This window comes from Gigantopelta aegis, chromosome 8 (assembly GCF_016097555.1).
Source record: "Gigantopelta aegis isolate Gae_Host chromosome 8, Gae_host_genome, whole genome shotgun sequence".
Lineage (NCBI taxonomy): Eukaryota > Metazoa > Mollusca > Gastropoda > Neomphalida > Peltospiridae > Gigantopelta > Gigantopelta aegis.
This window is the reverse complement of record NC_054706.1, coordinates 669,167-691,200: the sequence shown is the minus strand read 5'-3', so window position 1 is coordinate 691,200 and position 22,034 is coordinate 669,167. Positions and strand designations below refer to the sequence as shown.

General features: G+C 43.7%; 1 protein-coding gene across 1 annotated transcript in view; it reads right to left on the bottom strand.

The window, feature by feature from the left end:
- Positions 1-22,034, bottom strand: part of LOC121378663 (meiosis inhibitor protein 1-like) — a 121,060-nt gene that overhangs the window by 81,911 nt on the left and 17,115 nt on the right. Inside the window, exons 8-9 of the mRNA XM_041506942.1 lie at positions 4,659-4,704; positions 3,219-3,289 (exon numbers count right to left, since the gene is read on the bottom strand). Coding sequence (XP_041362876.1) covers positions 3,219-3,289; positions 4,659-4,704 — 117 coding nt within the window. The remainder of the gene's footprint in view (positions 1-3,218; positions 3,290-4,658; positions 4,705-22,034) is intronic.

Here is a 22,034-nt window from a genome sequence, read left to right as displayed (position 1 = left end):
AGGCATTATTTTTCAAATGGCCAAGACATGTTTTAGATTCAGCATATTTAAATGTGTTTACAAAAAGTATGTTGTATACAATCCTAAAGAAATTATCACACAAAAATAGATAAAAACATAATCTGTGACACTTTATTATACTTAGATACAATGTATTTTCAACACAATCCTAATTTCATATACTACTATTTTGTGTTTGTCATTTTGACCCCCTAAACATAATTTCTCAGATGGTCAACATATTGTTTTGGATTCAGCACCCCCAAAACAGGTTAGAAAAGTATGTTTCATATAATCCTAAAGAATGCTCGTACTTCAATAAATACTTTTTTTAAGAAATGGGACCTGACTATAGTTTGTGGTGGGTGTACCAAGTTACAGAACAATTCAATGAAAATCATAGAAGAAGATAGACTTTAAAGGAAAAGTTGATGGACAGATCCATGGACGGACGGACACCAGACAAATTGGTATTGGAAAAGCTCTGCTGACGAATGTCATAGTGGAGCTAAAACTAAAACCCCTACCATATACAATGAGAGTCTGTGACGAATGTCATACTGGAGCCAAAACTAAAACCCTACCATATACAGTGGGAGTCTGTGACGAATGTCATAGTGGAGCTAAAACCAAAACTAAAACCCCTACCATATACAGTGAGAATCTGTGACGAATGTCATAGTGGAGCTAAAACCAAAACTAAAACCCTATCATATACAGTGAGAGTCTGTGACGAATGTCATAGTGGAGCTAAAACCAAAACTAAAACCCCTATCATATACAGTGAGAGTCTGTGACGAATGTCATAGTGGAGCTAAAACCAAAACTAAAACCCTACCATATACAGCGGGAGTCTGTGACGAATGTCATAGTGGAGCTAAAACAAAAACTAAAACCCTATCATATACAGTGAGAATCTGTGACGAATGTCATACTGGAGCCAAAACTAAAACCCTACCATATACAGTGGGAGTCTGTGACAAGTGTCATAGTGGAGCTAAAACCAAAACTAATAACCCTACCATATACAGTGAGAGTCTGTGACAAGTGTCATAGTGGAGCTAAAACCAAAACTAATAACCCTACCATATACTGTGAGAGTCTGTGACAAGTGTCATAGTGGAGCTAAAACCAAAACTAATAACCCTACCATATACAGCGGGAGTCTGTGACAAGTGTCATAGTGGAGCTAAAACCAAAACTAATAACCCTACCATATACAGTGAGAGTCTGTGACAAGTGTCATAGTGGAGCTAAAACCAAAACTAATAACCCTACCATATACAGTGAGAGTCTGTGACAAGTGTCATAGTGGAGCTAAAACCAAAACTAATAACCCTACCATATACTGTGAGAGTCTGTGACAAGTGTCATAGTGGAGCTAAAACCAAAACTAATAACCCTACCATATACAGCGGGAGTCTGTGACAAGTGTCATAGTGGAGCTAAAACCAAAACTAATAACCCTACCATATACAGTGAGAGTCTGTGACAAGTGTCATAGTGGAGCTAAAACCAAAACTAATAACCCTACCATATACAGTGAGAGTCTGTGACGAATGTCATAGTGGAGCTAAAACCAAAACTAAAACCCTATCATATACAGTGAGAGTCTGTGACGAATGTCATAGTGGAGCTAAAACCAAAACTAAAACCCCTATCATATACAGTGAGAGTCTGTGACGAATGTCATAGTGGAGCTAAAACCAAAACTAAAACCCTACCATATACAGTGAGAGTCTGTGACGAATGTCATAGTGGAGCTAAAACCAAAACTAAAACCCTATCATATACAGTGAGAGTCTGTGACGAATGTCATAGTGGAGCTAAAACCAAAACTAAAACCCCTATCATATACAGTGAGAGTCTGTGACGAATGTCATAGTGGAGCTAAAACCAAAACTAAAACCCTACCATATACAGCGGGAGTCTGTGACGAATGTCATAGTGGAGCTAAAACAAAAACTAAAACCCCTACCATATACAGTGAGAATCTGTGACGAATGTCATACTGGAGCCAAAACTAAAACCCTACCATATACAGCGGGAGTCTGTGACAAGTGTCATAGTGGAGCTAAAACCAAAACTAATAACCCTACCATATACAGTGAGAGTCTGTGACAAGTGTCATAGTGGAGCTAAAACCAAAACTAATAACCCTACCATATACAGTGAGAGTCTGTGACAGTGGAGCTAAAACCAAAACTAATAACCCTACCATATACAGTGAGAGTCTGTGACAAGTGTCATAGTGGAGCTAAAACCAAAACTAATAACCCTACCATATACAGTGAGAGTCTGTGACAGTGGAGCTAAAACCAAAACTAATAACCCTACCATATACAGTGAGAGTCTGTGACAAGTGTCATAGTGGAGCTAAAACCAAAACTAATAACCCTACCATATACAGCGGGAGTCTGTGACAAGTGTCATAGTGGAGCTAAAACCAAAACTAATAACCCTACCATATACAGCGGGAGTCTGTGACAAGTGTCATAGTGGAGCTAAAACCAAAACTAATAACCCTACCATATACAGTGAGTCTGTGACAAGTGTCATAGTGGAGCTAAAACCAAAACTAATAACCCTACCATATACAGTGAGAGTCTGTGACAAGTGTCATAGTGGAGCTAAAACCAAAACTAATAACCCTACCATATACAGCGGGAGTCTGTGACAAGTGTCATAGTGGAGCTAAAACCAAAACTAATAACCCTACCATATACAGTGAGTCTGTGACAAGTGTCATAGTGGAGCTAAAACCAAAACTAATAACCCTACCATATACAGTGAGAGTCTGTGACAAGTGTCATAGTGGAGCTAAAACCAAAACTAATAACCCTACCATATACAGTGAGAGTCTGTGACAGTGGAGCTAAAACCAAAACTAATAACCCTACCATATACAGTGAGAGTCTGTGACAAGTGTCATAGTGGAGCTAAAACCAAAACTAATAACCCTACCATATACAGCGGGAGTCTGTGACAAGTGTCATAGTGGAGCTAAAACCAAAACTAATAACCCTACCATATACAGTGAGTCTGTGACAAGTGTCATAGTGGAGCTAAAACCAAAACTAATAACCCTACCATATACAGCGGGAGTCTGTGACAAGTGTCATAGTGGAGCTAAAACCAAAACTAATAACCCTACCATATACAGTGAGAGTCTGTGACAAGTGTCATAGTGGAGCTAAAACCAAAACTAATAACCCTACCATATACAGCATGACAGCGAGAGAAAAACGGCTCAAAATTGGTGAGTGCATGGAGAACATTGAACAGAGATCTGAAACAGAAAACAGAAACAGTAAAAAGTAAAACCTGCCAAAAACTAACAAACCTTGAAACCGATCTCTTAAAACTTCTATTCAATTTCTTCTTCATGAATTTTGTATATTTTAATGTGGTGTTTTCATAAACATTACTTGACAGTAACTAGAACATTTGTACATTTCCTTTCTGCCATTAACATAAAAAAGGTTTTATGAACGAAAAAGTTAAAGTTTGTTTTGTTTAACAATATCTAGAGCACATTGATTTATTAATCACCGGCATGTCAAACAGTAATTCTGACACATCATTCAGAAGAAACCCGCTACATTTTTCCATTAGCAGCAAGAAAGCACATACAATGGCCTTTGACCAGTTGTGGTGCACTGGTTGGAAGGAAAAAAATCCCATTCAGTTGAATGGATCCATCGAAGTGGCTCGATCCTATGACACAAACACCCCAGGTGAGCACTCAACCGACTGAGCTAAATCCTGTCTCCCATTCTGACAAATGTCAAAACTGTGATATTATTTGTTGGTGAACATCAATTCCAACTATGAATCAATCCATCAATGAAAGGATTCAGATGTGAAAGGAAATTAGAGAAATTTTAAGTACGTTTTAAACTAACATCAACAAGGTTCCAAGTGACTTTGCCCTTGCCCTGGGGTCACATTTATAGGGACCTGGGGTGTGCAACTGAAAATACTCACCTACTGAAAAATACTTAAAAGGCAAGTAAAGAAACTGCAAACAGAATGTTAACAGAATGAAATGACTTTGCCCTTTGTTTATATTCATAGGGTTAGACCATACCATGGAGAACAACCATATCATAATATGGAAATCAAGGAATTCAAGAGTTATGCAATTAGAAAAACTTTTAACTGAAATTTAAACTTTAGCGAAACTTTAATGTTTGCTGAATGTGCATACACTATCACCAAGTAAACACCAACACTAAACATGGGAACCATCCATTAAGTATTCTTGAGTTAAAGCCAATCAAACAAACGTTAAACAGACTAGACAAAACAATGTGGATCACTGTAAAATATACATGTAACTAACAAGCAGAAGAAGATGCCTTGAAACATTGGGAAAAAACTTCAACCAAATGTTGACATTACAAGGTGGCCACACAGCCAGATCACTGAACGGCAGATGAAATATGCCATTCTAATGATTCGCAATGTTCCTTGCATGCCAGCCAAACATTTAGATATATGTTAACTATCTTATAGGCCTAATACATTATGAGGCAAAAAAAGAAAAGAAAAAAAGAAGAAGATCAAAATGAACAAAAGATAAGATAGTATTTTGAAAACATGCAATTTAAAACAGAATAAATTTTAGAAACAGAACAAGACAATTATGTTCTCACTCTAACTGCATTCCATTCTGTGTGTGTAAAGCTTCAAAAAAGAATTCTGAAAAATACATTATTAATTTGTCATTAAAAGATGCCAAAACCATCAGGTTTCTATTTAGATGAAATCTATCCTATAATAATAATACAATATTATTTAATGTGGAACACAATTATAAATGTCAGATATTAAAGGGACATACCCTAGTTTTTAAACACTAAAGCATATTAGAGCCGTTTTTGATAACTGAAATCATACTTTACTTAGATTTTATTGTTTAGATTATTCATTCCCATACATTCGAAGTATTTTTGGTCATCCTGCTGTTTTTAATGTCACAAAATGCATTGTCATATTTTTAAAAACGCACATGCGTCTGAGAAGTAACAGTTATGAAGTCGAGTTTTAGTCTATTTTTAGAGGGTATTTCACCATTTAAAAGTCACAGACTCATGTTTCACTCAATTGTAACTTTATCCAAATGTGTTATAGCTTTGTAGATGAACTAAACTTCGTGTTAATTTTAATGTGTTAAAAGTAGGGTCTGTCCCTTTAAAGAAGCCTTCCCTTCATGTTTGAGTTATGAGTGACTCTACAGCCTAGCAGGCGACAATGGGTTGAAAGTAGGGTCTGTCCCTTTAAAGAAGCCTTCCCTTCATGTTTGAGTTATGAGTGACTCTACAGCCTAGCAGGCGACAATGGGTTGAAAGTAGGGTCTGTCCCTTTAAAGAAGCCTTCCCTTCATGTTTGAGTTATGAGTGACTCTACAGCCTAGCAGGCGACAATGGGTTGAAAGTAGGGTCTGTCCCTTTAAAGAAGCCTTCCCTTCATGTTTGAGTTATGAGTGACTCTACAGCCTAGCAGGCGACAATGGGTTGAAAGTAGGGTCTGTCCCTTTAAAGAAGCTTTCCCTTCATGTTTGAGTTATGAGTGACACTACAGCCTAGCAGGCGACAATGGGTTGAAAGTAGGGTCTGTCCCTTTAAAGAAGCTTTCCCTTCATGTTTGAGTTATGAGTGACTCTACAGCCTAGCAGGCGACAATGGGTTGAAAGTAGGGTCTGTCCCTTTAAAGAAGCTTTCCCTTCATGTTTGAGTTATGAGTGACACTACAGCCTAGCAGGCGACAATGGGTTGAAAGTAGGGTCTGTCCCTTTAAAGAAGCCTTCCCTTCATGTTTGAGTTATGAGTGACTCTACAGCCTAGCAGGCGACAATGGGTTGAAAGTAGGGTCTGTCCCTTTAAAGAAGCCTTCCCTTCATGTTTGAGTTATGAGTGACTCTACAGCCTAGCAGGCGACAATGGGTTGAAAGTAGGGTCTGTCCCTTTAAAGAAGCCTTCCCTTCATGTTTGAGTTATGAGTGACTCTACAGCCTAGCAGGCGACAATGGGTTGAAAGTAGGATCTGTCCCTTTAAACAAGCTTTCCCTTCATGTTTGAGTTATGAGTGACTCTACAGCCTAGCAGGCGACAATGGGTTGAAAGTAGGGTCTGTCCCTTTAAAGAAGCTTTCCCTTCATGTTTGAGTTATGAGTGACTCTACAGCCTAGCAGGCGACAATGGGTTGAAAGTAGGGTCTGTCCCTTTAAAGAAGCCTTCCCTTCATGTTTGAGTTATGAGTGACTCTACAGCCTAGCAGGCGACAATGGGTTGAAAGTAGGGTCTGTCCCTTTAAAGAAGCCTTCCCTTCATGTTTGAGTTATGAGTGACTCTACAGCCTAGCAGGCGACAATGGGTTGAAAGTAGGGTCTGTCCCTTTAAAGAAGCTTTCCCTTCATGTTTGAGTTATGAGTGACTCTACAGCCTAGCAGGCGACAATGGGTTGAAAGTAGGGTCTGTCCCTTTAAAGAAGCCTTCCCTTCATGTTTGAGTTATGAGTGACTCTACAGCCTAGCAGGCGACAATGGGTTGAAAGTAGGGTCTGTCCCTTTAAAGAAGCCTTCCCTTCATGTTTGAGTTATGAGTGACTCTACAGCCTAGCAGGCGACAATGGGTTGAAAGTAGGGTCTGTCCCTTTAAAGAAGCCTTCCCTTCATGTTTGAGTTATGAGTGACTCTACAGCCTAGCAGGCGACAATGGGTTGAAAGTAGGGTCTGTCCCTTTAAAGAAGCTTTCCCTTCATGTTTGAGTTATGAGTGACTCTACAGCCTAGCAGGCGACAATGGGTTGAAAGTAGGGTCTGTCCCTTTAAAGAAGCTTTCCCTTCATGTTTGAGTTATGAGTGACTCTACAGCCTAGCAGGCGACAATGGGTTGAAAGTAGGGTCTGTCCCTTTAAAGAAGCCTTCCCTTCATGTTTGAGTTATGAGTGACTCTACAGCCTAGCAGGCGACAATGGGTTGAAAGTAGGGTCTGTCCCTTTAAAGAAGCCTTCCCTTCATGTTTGAGTTATGAGTGACTCTACAGCCTAGCAGGCGACAATGGGTTGAAAGTAGGGTCTGTCCCTTTAAAGAAGCTTTCCCTTCATGTTTGAGTTATGAGTGACTCTACAGCCTAGCAGGCGACAATGGGTTGAAAGTAGGGTCTGTCCCTTTAAAGAAGCTTTCCCTTCATGTTTGAGTTATGAGTGACTCTACAGCCTAGCAGGCGACAATGGGTTGAAAGTAGGGTCTGTCCCTTTAAAGAAGCTTTCCCTTCATGTTTGAGTTATGAGTGACTCTACAGCCTAGCAGGCGACAATGGGTTGAAAGTAGGGTCTGTCCCTTTAAAGAAGCTTTCCCTTCATGTTTGAGTTATGAGTGACTCTACAGCCTAGCAGGCGACAATGGGTTGAAAGTAGGGTCTGTCCCTTTAAAGAAGCCTTCCCTTCATGTTTGAGTTATGAGTGACTCTACAGCCTAGCAGGCGACAATGGGTTGAAAGTAGGGTCTGTCCCTTTAAAGAAGCCTTCCCTTCATGTTTGAGTTATGAGTGACTCTACAGCCTAGCAGGCGACAATGGGTTGAAAGTAGGGTCTGTCCCTTTAAAGAAGCTTTCCCTTCATGTTTGAGTTATGAGTGACTCTACAGCCTAGCAGGCGACAATGGGTTGAAAGTAGGGTCTGTCCCTTTAAAGAAGCCTTCCCTTCATGTTTGAGTTATGAGTGACTCTACAGCCTAGCAGGCGACAATGGGTTGAAAGTAGGGTCTGTCCCTTTAAAGAAGCCTTCCCTTCATGTTTGAGTTATGAGTGACTCTACAGCCTAGCAGGCGACAATGGGTTGAAAGTAGGGTCTGTCCCTTTAAAGAAGCCTTCCCTTCATGTTTGAGTTATGAGTGACTCTACAGCCTAGCAGGCGACAATGGGTTGAAAGTAGGGTCTGTCCCTTTAAAGAAGCTTTCCCTTCATGTTTGAGTTATGAGTGACACTACAGCCTAGCAGGCGACAATGGGTTGAAAGTAGGGTCTGTCCCTTTAAAGAAGCTTTCCCTTCATGTTTGAGTTATGAGTGACTCTACAGCCTAGCAGGCGACAATGGGTTGAAAGTAGGGTCTGTCCCTTTAAAGAAGCTTTCCCTTCATGTTTGAGTTATGAGTGACACTACAGCCTAGCAGGCGACAATGGGTTGAAAGTAGGGTCTGTCCCTTTAAAGAAGCTTTCCCTTCATGTTTGAGTTATGAGTGACTCTACAGCCTAGCAGGCGACAATGGGTTGAAAGTAGGGTCTGTCCCTTTAAAGAAGCCTTCCCTTCATGTTTGAGTTATGAGTGACTCTACAGCCTAGCAGGCGACAATGGGTTGAAAGTAGGGTCTGTCCCTTTAAAGAAGCCTTCCCTTCATGTTTGAGTTATGAGTGACTCTACAGCCTAGCAGGCGACAATGGGTTGAAAGTAGGGTCTGTCCCTTTAAAGAAGCTTTCCCTTCATGTTTGAGTTATGAGTGACTCTACAGCCTAGCAGGCGACAATGGGTTGAAAGTAGGGTCTGTCCCTTTAAAGAAGCTTTCCCTTCATGTTTGAGTTATGAGTGACTCTACAGCCTAGCAGGCGACAATGGGTTGAAAGTAGGGTCTGTCCCTTTAAAGAAGCCTTCCCTTCATGTTTGAGTTATGAGTGACTCTACAGCCTAGCAGGCGACAATGGGTTGAAAGTAGGGTCTGTCCCTTTAAAGAAGCTTTCCCTTCATGTTTGAGTTATGAGTGACTCTACAGCCTAGCAGGCGACAATGGGTTGAAAGTAGGGTCTGTCCCTTTAAAGAAGCCTTCCCTTCATGTTTGAGTTATGAGTGACTCTACAGCCTAGCAGGCGACAATGGGTTGAAAGTAGGGTCTGTCCCTTTAAAGAAGCCTTCCCTTCATGTTTGAGTTATGAGTGACTCTACAGCCTAGCAGGCGACAATGGGTTGAAAGTAGGGTCTGTCCCTTTAAAGAAGCTTTCCCTTCATGTTTGAGTTATGAGTGACTCTACAGCCTAGCAGGCGACAATGGGTTGAAAGTAGGGTCTGTCCCTTTAAAGAAGCTTTCCCTTCATGTTTGAGTTATGAGTGACTCTACAGCCTAGCAGGCGACAATGGGTTGAAAGTAGGGTCTGTCCCTTTAAAGAAGCCTTCCCTTCATGTTTGAGTTATGAGTGACTCTACAGCCTAGCAGGCGACAATGGGTTGAAAGTAGGGTCTGTCCCTTTAAAGAAGCTTTCCCTTCATGTTTGAGTTATGAGTGACTCTACAGCCTAGCAGGCGACAATGGGTTGAAAGTAGGGTCTGTCCCTTTAAAGAAGCTTTCCCTTCATGTTTGAGTTATGAGTGACACTACAGCCTAGCAGGCGACAATGGGTTGAAAGTAGGGTCTGTCCCTTTAAAGAAGCTTTCCCTTCATGTTTGAGTTATGAGTGACACTACAGCCTAGCAGGCGACAATGGGTTGAAAGTAGGGTCTGTCCCTTTAAAGAAGCTTTCCCTTCATGTTTGAGTTATGAGTGACACTACAGCCTAGCAGGCGACAATGGGTTGAAAGTAGGGTCTGTCCCTTTAAAGAAGCTTTCCCTTCATGTTTGAGTTATGAGTGACACTACAGCCTAGCAGGCGACAATGGGTTGAAAGTAGGGTCTGTCCCTTTAAAGAAGCCTTCCCTTCATGTTTGAGTTATGAGTGACACTACAGCCTAGCAGGCGACAATGGGTTGAAAGTAGGGTCTGTCCCTTTAAAGAAGCCTTCCCTTCATGTTTGAGTTATGAGTGACACTACAGCCTAGCAGGCGACAATGGGTTGAAAGTAGGGTCTGTCCCTTTAAAGAAGCCTTCCCTTCATGTTTGAGTTATGAGTGACACTACAGCCTAGCAGGCGACAATGGGTTGAAAGTAGGGTCTGTCCCTTTAAAGAAGCCTTCCCTTCATGTTTGAGTTATGAGTGACTCTACAGCCTAGCAGGCGACAATGGGTTGAAAGTAGGGTCTGTCCCTTTAAAGAAGCCTTCCCTTCATGTTTGAGTTATGAGTGACTCTACAGCCTAGCAGGCGACAATGGGTTGAAAGTAGGGTCTGTCCCTTTAAAGAAGCCTTCCCTTCATGTTTGAGTTATGAGTGACTCTACAGCCTAGCAGGCGACAATGGGTTGAAAGTAGGGTCTGTCCCTTTAAAGAAGCCTTCCCTTCATGTTTGAGTTATGAGTGACTCTACAGCCTAGCAGGCGACAATGGGTTGAAAGTAGGGTCTGTCCCTTTAAAGAAGCCTTCCCTTCATGTTTGAGTTATGAGTGACTCTACAGCCTAGCAGGCGACAATGGGTTGAAAGTAGGGTCTGTCCCTTTAAACAAGCTTTCCCTTCATGTTTGAGTTATGAGTGACTCTACAGCCTAGCAGGCGACAATGGGTTGAAAGTAGGGTCTGTCCCTTTAAACAAGCTTTCCCTTCATGTTTGAGTTATGAGTGACTCTACAGCCTAGCAGGCGACAATGGGTTGAAAGTAGGGTCTGTCCCTTTAAAGAAGCTTTCCCTTCATGTTTGAGTTATGAGTGACTCTACAGCCTAGCAGGCGACAATGGGTTGAAAGTAGGGTCTGTCCCTTTAAAGAAGCTTTCCCTTCATGTTTGAGTTATGAGTGACTCTACAGCCTAGCAGGCGACAATGGGTTGAAAGTAGGGTCTGTCCCTTTAAAGAAGCCTTCCCTTCATGTTTGAGTTATGAGTGACTCTACAGCCTAGCAGGCGACAATGGGTTGAAAGTAGGGTCTGTCCCTTTAAAGAAGCCTTCCCTTCATGTTTGAGTTATGAGTGACTCTACAGCCTAGCAGGCGACAATGGGTTGAAAGTAGGGTCTGTCCCTTTAAAGAAGCCTTCCCTTCATGTTTGAGTTATGAGTGACTCTACAGCCTAGCAGGCGACAATGGGTTGAAAGTAGGGTCTGTCCCTTTAAAGAAGCCTTCCCTTCATGTTTGAGTTATGAGTGACTCTACAGCCTAGCAGGCGACAATGGGTTGAAAGTAGGGTCTGTCCCTTTAAAGAAGCCTTCCCTTCATGTTTGAGTTATGAGTGACTCTACAGCCTAGCAGGCGACAATGGGTTGAAAGTAGGGTCTGTCCCTTTAAAGAAGCCTTCCCTTCATGTTTGAGTTATGAGTGACTCTACAGCCTAGCAGGCGACAATGGGTTGAAAGTAGGGTCTGTCCCTTTAAAGAAGCCTTCCCTTCATGTTTGAGTTATGAGTGACTCTACAGCCTAGCAGGCGACAATGGGTTGAAAGTAGGGTCTGTCCCTTTAAAGAAGCCTTCCCTTCATGTTTGAGTTATGAGTGACTCTACAGCCTAGCAGGCGACAATGGGTTGAAAGTAGGGTCTGTCCCTTTAAAGAAGCCTTCCCTTCATGTTTGAGTTATGAGTGACTCTACAGCCTAGCAGGCGACAATGGGTTGAAAGTAGGGTCTGTCCCTTTAAAGAAGCTTTCCCTTCATGTTTGAGTTATGAGTGACTCTACAGCCTAGCAGGCGACAATGGGTTGAAAGTAGGGTCTGTCCCTTTAAAGAAGCTTTCCCTTCATGTTTGAGTTATGAGTGACTCTACAGCCTAGCAGGCGACAATGGGTTGAAAGTAGGGTCTGTCCCTTTAAAGAAGCTTTCCCTTCATGTTTGAGTTATGAGTGACTCTACAGCCTAGCAGGCGACAATGGGTTGAAAGTAGGGTCTGTCCCTTTAAAGAAGCTGTCCCTTCCCTTCATGTTTGAGTTATGAGTGACTCTACAGCCTAGCAGGCGACAATGGGTTGAAAGTAGGGTCTGTCCCTTTAAAGAAGCCTTCCCTTCATGTTTGAGTTATGAGTGACTCTACAGCCTAGCAGGCGACAATGGGTTGAAAGTAGGGTCTGTCCCTTTAAAGAAGCCTTCCCTTCATGTTTGAGTTATGAGTGACTCTACAGCCTAGCAGGCGACAATGGGTTGAAAGTAGGGTCTGTCCCTTTAAAGAAGCCTTCCCTTCATGTTTGAGTTATGAGTGACTCTACAGCCTAGCAGGCGACAATGGGTTGAAAGTAGGGTCTGTCCCTTTAAAGAAGCCTTCCCTTCATGTTTGAGTTATGAGTGACTCTACAGCCTAGCAGGCGACAATGGGTTGAAAGTAGGGTCTGTCCCTTTAAAGAAGCCTTCCCTTCATGTTTGAGTTATGAGTGACTCTACAGCCTAGCAGGCGACAATGGGTTGAAAGTAGGGTCTGTCCCTTTAAAGAAGCCTTCCCTTCATGTTTGAGTTATGAGTGACTCTACAGCCTAGCAGGCGACAATGGGTTGAAAGTAGGGTCTGTCCCTTTAAAGAAGCCTTCCCTTCATGTTTGAGTTATGAGTGACTCTACAGCCTAGCAGGCGACAATGGGTTGAAAGTAGGGTCTGTCCCTTTAAAGAAGCCTTCCCTTCATGTTTGAGTTATGAGTGACTCTACAGCCTAGCAGGCGACAATGGGTTGAAAGTAGGGTCTGTCCCTTTAAAGAAGCCTTCCCTTCATGTTTGAGTTATGAGTGACTCTACAGCCTAGCAGGCGACAATGGGTTGAAAGTAGGGTCTGTCCCTTTAAAGAAGCTTTCCCTTCATGTTTGAGTTATGAGTGACACTACAGCCTAGCAGGCGACAATGGGTTGAAAGTAGGGTCTGTCCCTTTAAAGAAGCTTTCCCTTCATGTTTGAGTTATGAGTGACACTACAGCCTAGCAGGCGACAATGGGTTGAAAGTAGGGTCTGTCCCTTTAAAGAAGCTTTCCCTTCATGTTTGAGTTATGAGTGACACTACAGCCTAGCAGGCGACAATGGGTTGAAAGTAGGGTCTGTCCCTTTAAAGAAGCTTTCCCTTCATGTTTGAGTTATGAGTGACACTACAGCCTAGCAGGCGACAATGGGTTGAAAGTAGGGTCTGTCCCTTTAAAGAAGCCTTCCCTTCATGTTTGAGTTATGAGTGACACTACAGCCTAGCAGGCGACAATGGGTTGAAAGTAGGGTCTGTCCCTTTAAAGAAGCCTTCCCTTCATGTTTGAGTTATGAGTGACACTACAGCCTAGCAGGCGACAATGGGTTGAAAGTAGGGTCTGTCCCTTTAAAGAAGCCTTCCCTTCATGTTTGAGTTATGAGTGACTCTACAGCCTAGCAGGCGACAATGGGTTGAAAGTAGGGTCTGTCCCTTTAAAGAAGCCTTCCCTTCATGTTTGAGTTATGAGTGACTCTACAGCCTAGCAGGCGACAATGGGTTGAAAGTAGGGTCTGTCCCTTTAAAGAAGCCTTCCCTTCATGTTTGAGTTATGAGTGACTCTACAGCCTAGCAGGCGACAATGGGTTGAAAGTAGGGTCTGTCCCTTTAAAGAAGCCTTCCCTTCATGTTTGAGTTATGAGTGACTCTACAGCCTAGCAGGCGACAATGGGTTGAAAGTAGGGTCTGTCCCTTTAAAGAAGCCTTCCCTTCATGTTTGAGTTATGAGTGACTCTACAGCCTAGCAGGCGACAATGGGTTGAAAGTAGGGTCTGTCCCTTTAAAGAAGCTTTCCCTTCATGTTTGAGTTATGAGTGACTCTACAGCCTAGCAGGCGACAATGGGTTGAAAGTAGGGTCTGTCCCTTTAAAGAAGCTTTCCCTTCATGTTTGAGTTATGAGTGACTCTACAGCCTAGCAGGCGACAATGGGTTGAAAGTAGGGTCTGTCCCTTTAAAGAAGCTTTCCCTTCATGTTTGAGTTATGAGTGACTCTACAGCCTAGCAGGCGACAATGGGTTGAAAGTAGGGTCTGTCCCTTTAAAGAAGCTTTCCCTTCATGTTTGAGTTATGAGTGACTCTACAGCCTAGCAGGCGACAATGGGTTGAAAGTAGGGTCTGTCCCTTTAAAGAAGCTTTCCCTTCATGTTTGAGTTATGAGTGACTCTACAGCCTAGCAGGCGACAATGGGTTGAAAGTAGGGTCTGTCCCTTTAAAGAAGCTTTCCCTTCATGTTTGAGTTATGAGTGACTCTACAGCCTAGCAGGCGACAATGGGTTGAAAGTAGGGTCTGTCCCTTTAAAGAAGCTTTCCCTTCATGTTTGAGTTATGAGTGACTCTACAGCCTAGCAGGCGACAATGGGTTGAAAGTAGGGTCTGTCCCTTTAAAGAAGCCTTCCCTTCATGTTTGAGTTATGAGTGACTCTACAGCCTAGCAGGCGACAATGGGTTGAAAGTAGGGTCTGTCCCTTTAAAGAAGCCTTCCCTTCATGTTTGAGTTATGAGTGACTCTACAGCCTAGCAGGCGACAATGGGTTGAAAGTAGGGTCTGTCCCTTTAAAGAAGCCTTCCCTTCATGTTTGAGTTATGAGTGACTCTACAGCCTAGCAGGCGACAATGGGTTGAAAGTAGGGTCTGTCCCTTTAAAGAAGCCTTCCCTTCATGTTTGAGTTATGAGTGACTCTACAGCCTAGCAGGCGACAATGGGTTGAAAGTAGGGTCTGTCCCTTTAAAGAAGCCTTCCCTTCATGTTTGAGTTATGAGTGACTCTACAGCCTAGCAGGCGACAATGGGTTGAAAGTAGGGTCTGTCCCTTTAAAGAAGCTTTCCCTTCATGTTTGAGTTATGAGTGACTCTACAGCCTAGCAGGCGACAATGGGTTGAAAGTAGGGTCTGTCCCTTTAAAGAAGCTTTCCCTTCATGTTTGAGTTATGAGTGACTCTACAGCCTAGCAGGCGACAATGGGTTGAAAGTAGGGTCTGTCCCTTTAAAGAAGCTTTCCCTTCATGTTTGAGTTATGAGTGACTCTACAGCCTAGCAGGCGACAATGGGTTGAAAGTAGGGTCTGTCCCTTTAAAGAAGCCTTCCCTTCATGTTTGAGTTATGAGTGACTCTACAGCCTAGCAGGCGACAATGGGTTGAAAGTAGGGTCTGTCCCTTTAAAGAAGCCTTCCCTTCATGTTTGAGTTATGAGTGACTCTACAGCCTAGCAGGCGACAATGGGTTGAAAGTAGGGTCTGTCCCTTTAAAGAAGCTTTCCCTTCATGTTTGAGTTATGAGTGACTCTACAGCCTAGCAGGCGACAATGGGTTGAAAGTAGGGTCTGTCCCTTTAAAGAAGCTTTCCCTTCATGTTTGAGTTATGAGTGACTCTACAGCCTAGCAGGCGACAATGGGTTGAAAGTAGGGTCTGTCCCTTTAAAGAAGCCTTCCCTTCATGTTTGAGTTATGAGTGACTCTACAGCCTAGCAGGCGACAATGGGTTGAAAGTAGGGTCTGTCCCTTTAAAGAAGCCTTCCCTTCATGTTTGAGTTATGAGTGACTCTACAGCCTAGCAGGCGACAATGGGTTGAAAGTAGGGTCTGTCCCTTTAAAGAAGCCTTCCCTTCATGTTTGAGTTATGAGTGACTCTACAGCCTAGCAGGCGACAATGGGTTGAAAGTAGGGTCTGTCCCTTTAAAGAAGCTTTCCCTTCATGTTTGAGTTATGAGTGACTCTACAGCCTAGCAGGCGACAATGGGTTGAAAGTAGGGTCTGTCCCTTTAAAGAAGCCTTCCCTTCATGTTTGAGTTATGAGTGACTCTACAGCCTAGCAGGCGACAATGGGTTGAAAGTAGGGTCTGTCCCTTTAAAGAAGCTTTCCCTTCATGTTTGAGTTATGAGTGACTCTACAGCCTAGCAGGCGACAATGGGTTGAAAGTAGGGTCTGTCCCTTTAAAGAAGCTTTCCCTTCATGTTTGAGTTATGAGTGACTCTACAGCCTAGCAGGCGACAATGGGTTGAAAGTAGGGTCTGTCCCTTTAAAGAAGCCTTCCCTTCATGTTTGAGTTATGAGTGACTCTACAGCCTAGCAGGCGACAATGGGTTGAAAGTAGGGTCTGTCCCTTTAAAGAAGCTTTCCCTTCATGTTTGAGTTATGAGTGACTCTACAGCCTAGCAGGCGACAATGGGTTGAAAGTAGGGTCTGTCCCTTTAAAGAAGCTTTCCCTTCATGTTTGAGTTATGAGTGACTCTACAGCCTAGCAGGCGACAATGGGTTGAAAGTAGGGTCTGTCCCTTTAAAGAAGCTTTCCCTTCATGTTTGAGTTATGAGTGACTCTACAGCCTAGCAGGCGACAATGGGTTGAAAGTAGGGTCTGTCCCTTTAAAGAAGCTTTCCCTTCATGTTTGAGTTATGAGTGACTCTACAGCCTAGCAGGCGACAATGGGTTGAAAGTAGGGTCTGTCCCTTTAAAGAAGCTTTCCCTTCATGTTTGAGTTATGAGTGACACTACAGCCTAGCAGGCGACAATGGGTTGAAAGTAGGGTCTGTCCCTTTAAAGAAGCTTTCCCTTCATGTTTGAGTTATGAGTGACTCTACAGCCTAGCAGGCGACAATGGGTTGAAAGTAGGGTCTGTCCCTTTAAAGAAGCCTTCCCTTCATGTTTGAGTTATGAGTGACTCTACAGCCTAGCAGGCGACAATGGGTTGAAAGTAGGGTCTGTCCCTTTAAAGAAGCCTTCCCTTCATGTTTGAGTTATGAGTGACTCTACAGCCTAGCAGGCGACAATGGGTTGAAAGTAGGGTCTGTCCCTTTAAAGAAGCCTTCCCTTCATGTTTGAGTTATGAGTGACTCTACAGCCTAGCAGGCGACAATGGGTTGAAAGTAGGGTCTGTCCCTTTAAAGAAGCCTTCCCTTCATGTTTGAGTTATGAGTGACTCTACAGCCTAGCAGGCGACAATGGGTTGAAAGTAGGGTCTGTCCCTTTAAAGAAGCCTTCCCTTCATGTTTGAGTTATGAGTGACTCTACAGCCTAGCAGGCGACAATGGGTTGAAAGTAGGGTCTGTCCCTTTAAAGAAGCCTTCCCTTCATGTTTGAGTTATGAGTGACTCTACAGCCTAGCAGGCGACAATGGGTTGAAAGTAGGGTCTGTCCCTTTAAAGAAGCCTTCCCTTCATGTTTGAGTTATGAGTGACTCTACAGCCTAGCAGGCGACAATGGGTTGAAAGTAGGGTCTGTCCCTTTAAAGAAGCTTTCCCTTCATGTTTGAGTTATGAGTGACTCTACAGCCTAGCAGGCGACAATGGGTTGAAAGTAGGGTCTGTCCCTTTAAAGAAGCTTTCCCTTCATGTTTGAGTTATGAGTGACTCTACAGCCTAGCAGGCGACAATGGGTTGAAAGTAGGGTCTGTCCCTTTAAAGAAGCTTTCCCTTCATGTTTGAGTTATGAGTGACTCTACAGCCTAGCAGGCGACAATGGGTTGAAAGTAGGGTCTGTCCCTTTAAAGAAGCTTTCCCTTCATGTTTGAGTTATGAGTGACTCTACAGCCTAGCAGGCGACAATGGGTTGAAAGTAGGGTCTGTCCCTTTAAAGAAGCCTTCCCTTCATGTTTGAGTTATGAGTGACTCTACAGCCTAGCAGGCGACAATGGGTTGAAAGTAGGGTCTGTCCCTTTAAAGAAGCCTTCCCTTCATGTTTGAGTTATGAGTGACTCTACAGCCTAGCAGGCGACAATGGGTTGAAAGTAGGGTCTGTCCCTTTAAAGAAGCCTTCCCTTCATGTTTGAGTTATGAGTGACTCTACAGCCTAGCAGGCGACAATGGGTTGAAAGTAGGGTCTGTCCCTTTAAAGAAGCTTTCCCTTCATGTTTGAGTTATGAGTGACTCTACAGCCTAGCAGGCGACAATGGGTTGAAAGTAGGGTCTGTCCCTTTAAAGAAGCTTTCCCTTCATGTTTGAGTTATGAGTGACACTACAGCCTAGCAGGCGACAATGGGTTGAAAGTAGGGTCTGTCCCTTTAAAGAAGCTTTCCCTTCATGTTTGAGTTATGAGTGACTCTACAGCCTAGCAGGCGACAATGGGTTGAAAGTAGGGTCTGTCCCTTTAAAGAAGCCTTCCCTTCATGTTTGAGTTATGAGTGACTCTACAGCCTAGCAGGCGACAATGGGTTGAAAGTAGGGTCTGTCCCTTTAAAGAAGCCTTCCCTTCATGTTTGAGTTATGAGTGACTCTACAGCCTAGCAGGCGACAATGGGTTGAAAGTAGGGTCTGTCCCTTTAAAGAAGCTTTCCCTTCATGTTTGAGTTATGAGTGACTCTACAGCCTAGCAGGCGACAATGGGTTGAAAGTAGGGTCTGTCCCTTTAAAGAAGCCTTCCCTTCATGTTTGAGTTATGAGTGACTCTACAGCCTAGCAGGCGACAATGGGTTGAAAGTAGGGTCTGTCCCTTTAAAGAAGCTTTCCCTTCATGTTTGAGTTATGAGTGACTCTACAGCCTAGCAGGCGACAATGGGTTGAAAGTAGGGTCTGTCCCTTTAAAGAAGCCTTCCCTTCATGTTTGAGTTATGAGTGACTCTACAGCCTAGCAGGCGACAATGGGTTGAAAGTAGGGTCTGTCCCTTTAAAGAAGCCTTCCCTTCATGTTTGAGTTATGAGTGACTCTACAGCCTAGCAGGCGACAATGGGTTGAAAGTAGGGTCTGTCCCTTTAAAGAAGCTTTCCCTTCATGTTTGAGTTATGAGTGACTCTACAGCCTAGCAGGCGACAATGGGTTGAAAGTAGGGTCTGTCCCTTTAAAGAAGCCTTCCCTTCATGTTTGAGTTATGAGTGACTCTACAGCCTAGCAGGCGACAATGGGTTGAAAGTAGGGTCTGTCCCTTTAAAGAAGCCTTCCCTTCATGTTTGAGTTATGAGTGACTCTACAGCCTAGCAGGCGACAATGGGTTGAAAGTAGGGTCTGTCCCTTTAAAGAAGCCTTCCCTTCATGTTTGAGTTATGAGTGACTCTACAGCCTAGCAGGCGACAATGGGTTGAAAGTAGGGTCTGTCCCTTTAAAGAAGCCTTCCCTTCATGTTTGAGTTATGAGTGACTCTACAGCCTAGCAGGCGACAATGGGTTGAAAGTAGGGTCTGTCCCTTTAAAGAAGCCTTCCCTTCATGTTTGAGTTATGAGTGACTCTACAGCCTAGCAGGCGACAATGGGTTGAAAGTAGGGTCTGTCCCTTTAAAGAAGCCTTCCCTTCATGTTTGAGTTATGAGTGACTCTACAGCCTAGCAGGCGACAATGGGTTGAAAGTAGGGTCTGTCCCTTTAAAGAAGCCTTCCCTTCATGTTTGAGTTATGAGTGACTCTACAGCCTAGCAGGCGACAATGGGTTGAAAGTAGGGTCTGTCCCTTTAAAGAAGCCTTCCCTTCATGTTTGAGTTATGAGTGACACTACAGCCTAGCAGGCGACAATGGGTTGAAAGTAGGGTCTGTCCCTTTAAAGAAGCTTTCCCTTCATGTTTGAGTTATGAGTGACACTACAGCCTAGCAGGCGACAATGGGTTGAAAGTAGGGTCTGTCCCTTTAAAGAAGCTTTCCCTTCATGTTTGAGTTATGAGTGACACTACAGCCTAGCAGGCGACAATGGGTTGAAAGTAGGGTCTGTCCCTTTAAAGAAGCTTTCCCTTCATGTTTGAGTTATGAGTGACACTACAGCCTAGCAGGCGACAATGGGTTGAAAGTAGGGTCTGTCCCTTTAAAGAAGCCTTCCCTTCATGTTTGAGTTATGAGTGACACTACAGCCTAGCAGGCGACAATGGGTTGAAAGTAGGGTCTGTCCCTTTAAAGAAGCCTTCCCTTCATGTTTGAGTTATGAGTGACACTACAGCCTAGCAGGCGACAATGGGTTGAAAGTAGGGTCTGTCCCTTTAAAGAAGCCTTCCCTTCATGTTTGAGTTATGAGTGACACTACAGCCTAGCAGGCGACAATGGGTTGAAAGTAGGGTCTGTCCCTTTAAAGAAGCCTTCCCTTCATGTTTGAGTTATGAGTGACACTACAGCCTAGCAGGCGACAATGGGTTGAAAGTAGGGTCTGTCCCTTTAAAGAAGCCTTCCCTTCATGTTTGAGTTATGAGTGACTCTACAGCCTAGCAGGCGACAATGGGTTGAAAGTAGGGTCTGTCCCTTTAAAGAAGCCTTCCCTTCATGTTTGAGTTATGAGTGACTCTACAGCCTAGCAGGCGACAATGGGTTGAAAGTAGGGTCTGTCCCTTTAAAGAAGCCTTCCCTTCATGTTTGAGTTATGAGTGACTCTACAGCCTAGCAGGCGACAATGGGTTGAAAGTAGGGTCTGTCCCTTTAAACAAGCCTTCCCTTCATGTTTGAGTTATGAGTGACTCTACAGCCTAGCAGGCGACAATGGGTTGAAAGTAGGGTCTGTCCCTTTAAAGAAGCTTTCCCTTCATGTTTGAGTTATGAGTGACTCTACAGCCTAGCAGGCGACAATGGGTTGAAAGTAGGGTCTGTCCCTTTAAAGAAGCTTTCCCTTCATGTTTGAGTTATGAGTGACTCTACAGCCTAGCAGGCGACAATGGGTTGAAAGTAGGGTCTGTCCCTTTAAAGAAGCTTTCCCTTCATGTTTGAGTTATGAGTGACACTACAGCCTAGCAGGCGACAATGGGTTGAAAGTAGGGTCTGTCCCTTTAAAGAAGCTTTCCCTTCATGTTTGAGTTATGAGTGACACTACAGCCTAGCAGGCGACAATGGGTTGAAAGTAGGGTCTGTCCCTTTAAAGAAGCCTTCCCTTCATGTTTGAGTTATGAGTGACACTACAGCCTAGCAGGCGACAATGGGTTGAAAGTAGGGTCTGTCCCTTTAAAGAAGCCTTCCCTTCATGTTTGAGTTATGAGTGACTCTACAGCCTAGCAGGCGACAATGGGTTGAAAGTAGGGTCTGTCCCTTTAAAGAAGCTTTCCCTTCATGTTTGAGTTATGAGCGACTCTACAGCCTAGCAGGCGACAATGGGTTGAAAGTAGGGTCTGTCCCTTTAAAGAAGCTTTCCCTTCATGTTTGAGTTATGAGTGACTCTACAGCCTAGCAGGCGACAATGGGTTGAAAGTAGGGTCTGTCCCTTTAAAGAAGCCTTCCCTTCATGTTTGAGTTATGAGTGACACTACAGCCTAGCAGGCGACAATGGGTTGAAAGTAGGGTCTGTCCCTTTAAAGAAGCCTTCCCTTCATGTTTGAGTTATGAGTGACTCTACAGCCTAGCAGGCGACAATGGGTTGAAAGTAGGGTCTGTCCCTTTAAAGAAGCCTTCCCTTCATGTTTGAGTTATGAGTGACTCTACAGCCTAGCAGGCGACAATGGGTTGAAAGTAGGGTCTGTCCCTTTAAAGAAGCTTTCCCTTCATGTTTGAGTTATGAGTGACTCTACAGCCTAGCAGGCGACAATGGGTTGAAAGTAGGGTCTGTCCCTTTAAAGAAGCTTTCCCTTCATGTTTGAGTTATGAGTGACTCTACAGCCTAGCAGGCGACAATGGGTTGAAAGTAGGGTCTGTCCCTTTAAAGAAGCTTCCCTTCATGTTTGAGTTATGAGTGACTCTACAGCCTAGCAGGCGACAATGGGTTGAAAGTAGGGTCTGTCCCTTTAAAGAAGCTTTCCCTTCATGTTTGAGTTATGAGTGACTCTACAGCCTAGCAGGCGACAATGGGTTGAAAGTAGGGTCTGTCCCTTTAAAGAAGCTTTCCCTTCATGTTTGAGTTATGAGTGACACTACAGCCTAGCAGGCGACAATGGGTTGAAAGTAGGGTCTGTCCCTTTAAAGAAGCTTTCCCTTCATGTTTGAGTTATGAGTGACTCTACAGCCTAGCAGGCGACAATGGGTTGAAAGTAGGGTCTGTCCCTTTAAAGAAGCTTTCCCTTCATGTTTGAGTTATGAGTGACTCTACAGCCTAGCAGGCGACAATCAACATTATAGCACAAGGGACATCAGCTTAACATCCTCTTTATTACCCATTATTGACCCTAACCCTAACCCTAATCCTTTCATGTTTGAGTTATGAGTGACACTACAGCCTAGCAGGCGACAATCAACATTATAGCACAAGGGACATCAGCTTAACATCCTCTTTATTATCCATTATTGACCCTAACCCTAACCCTAATCCTTTCATGTTTGAGTTATGAGTGACACTACAGCCTAGCAGGCGACAATCAACATTATAGCACAAGGGACATCAGCTTAACATCCTCTTTATTATCCATTATTGACCCTAACCCTAATCCTTTCATGTTTGAGTTATGAGTGACACT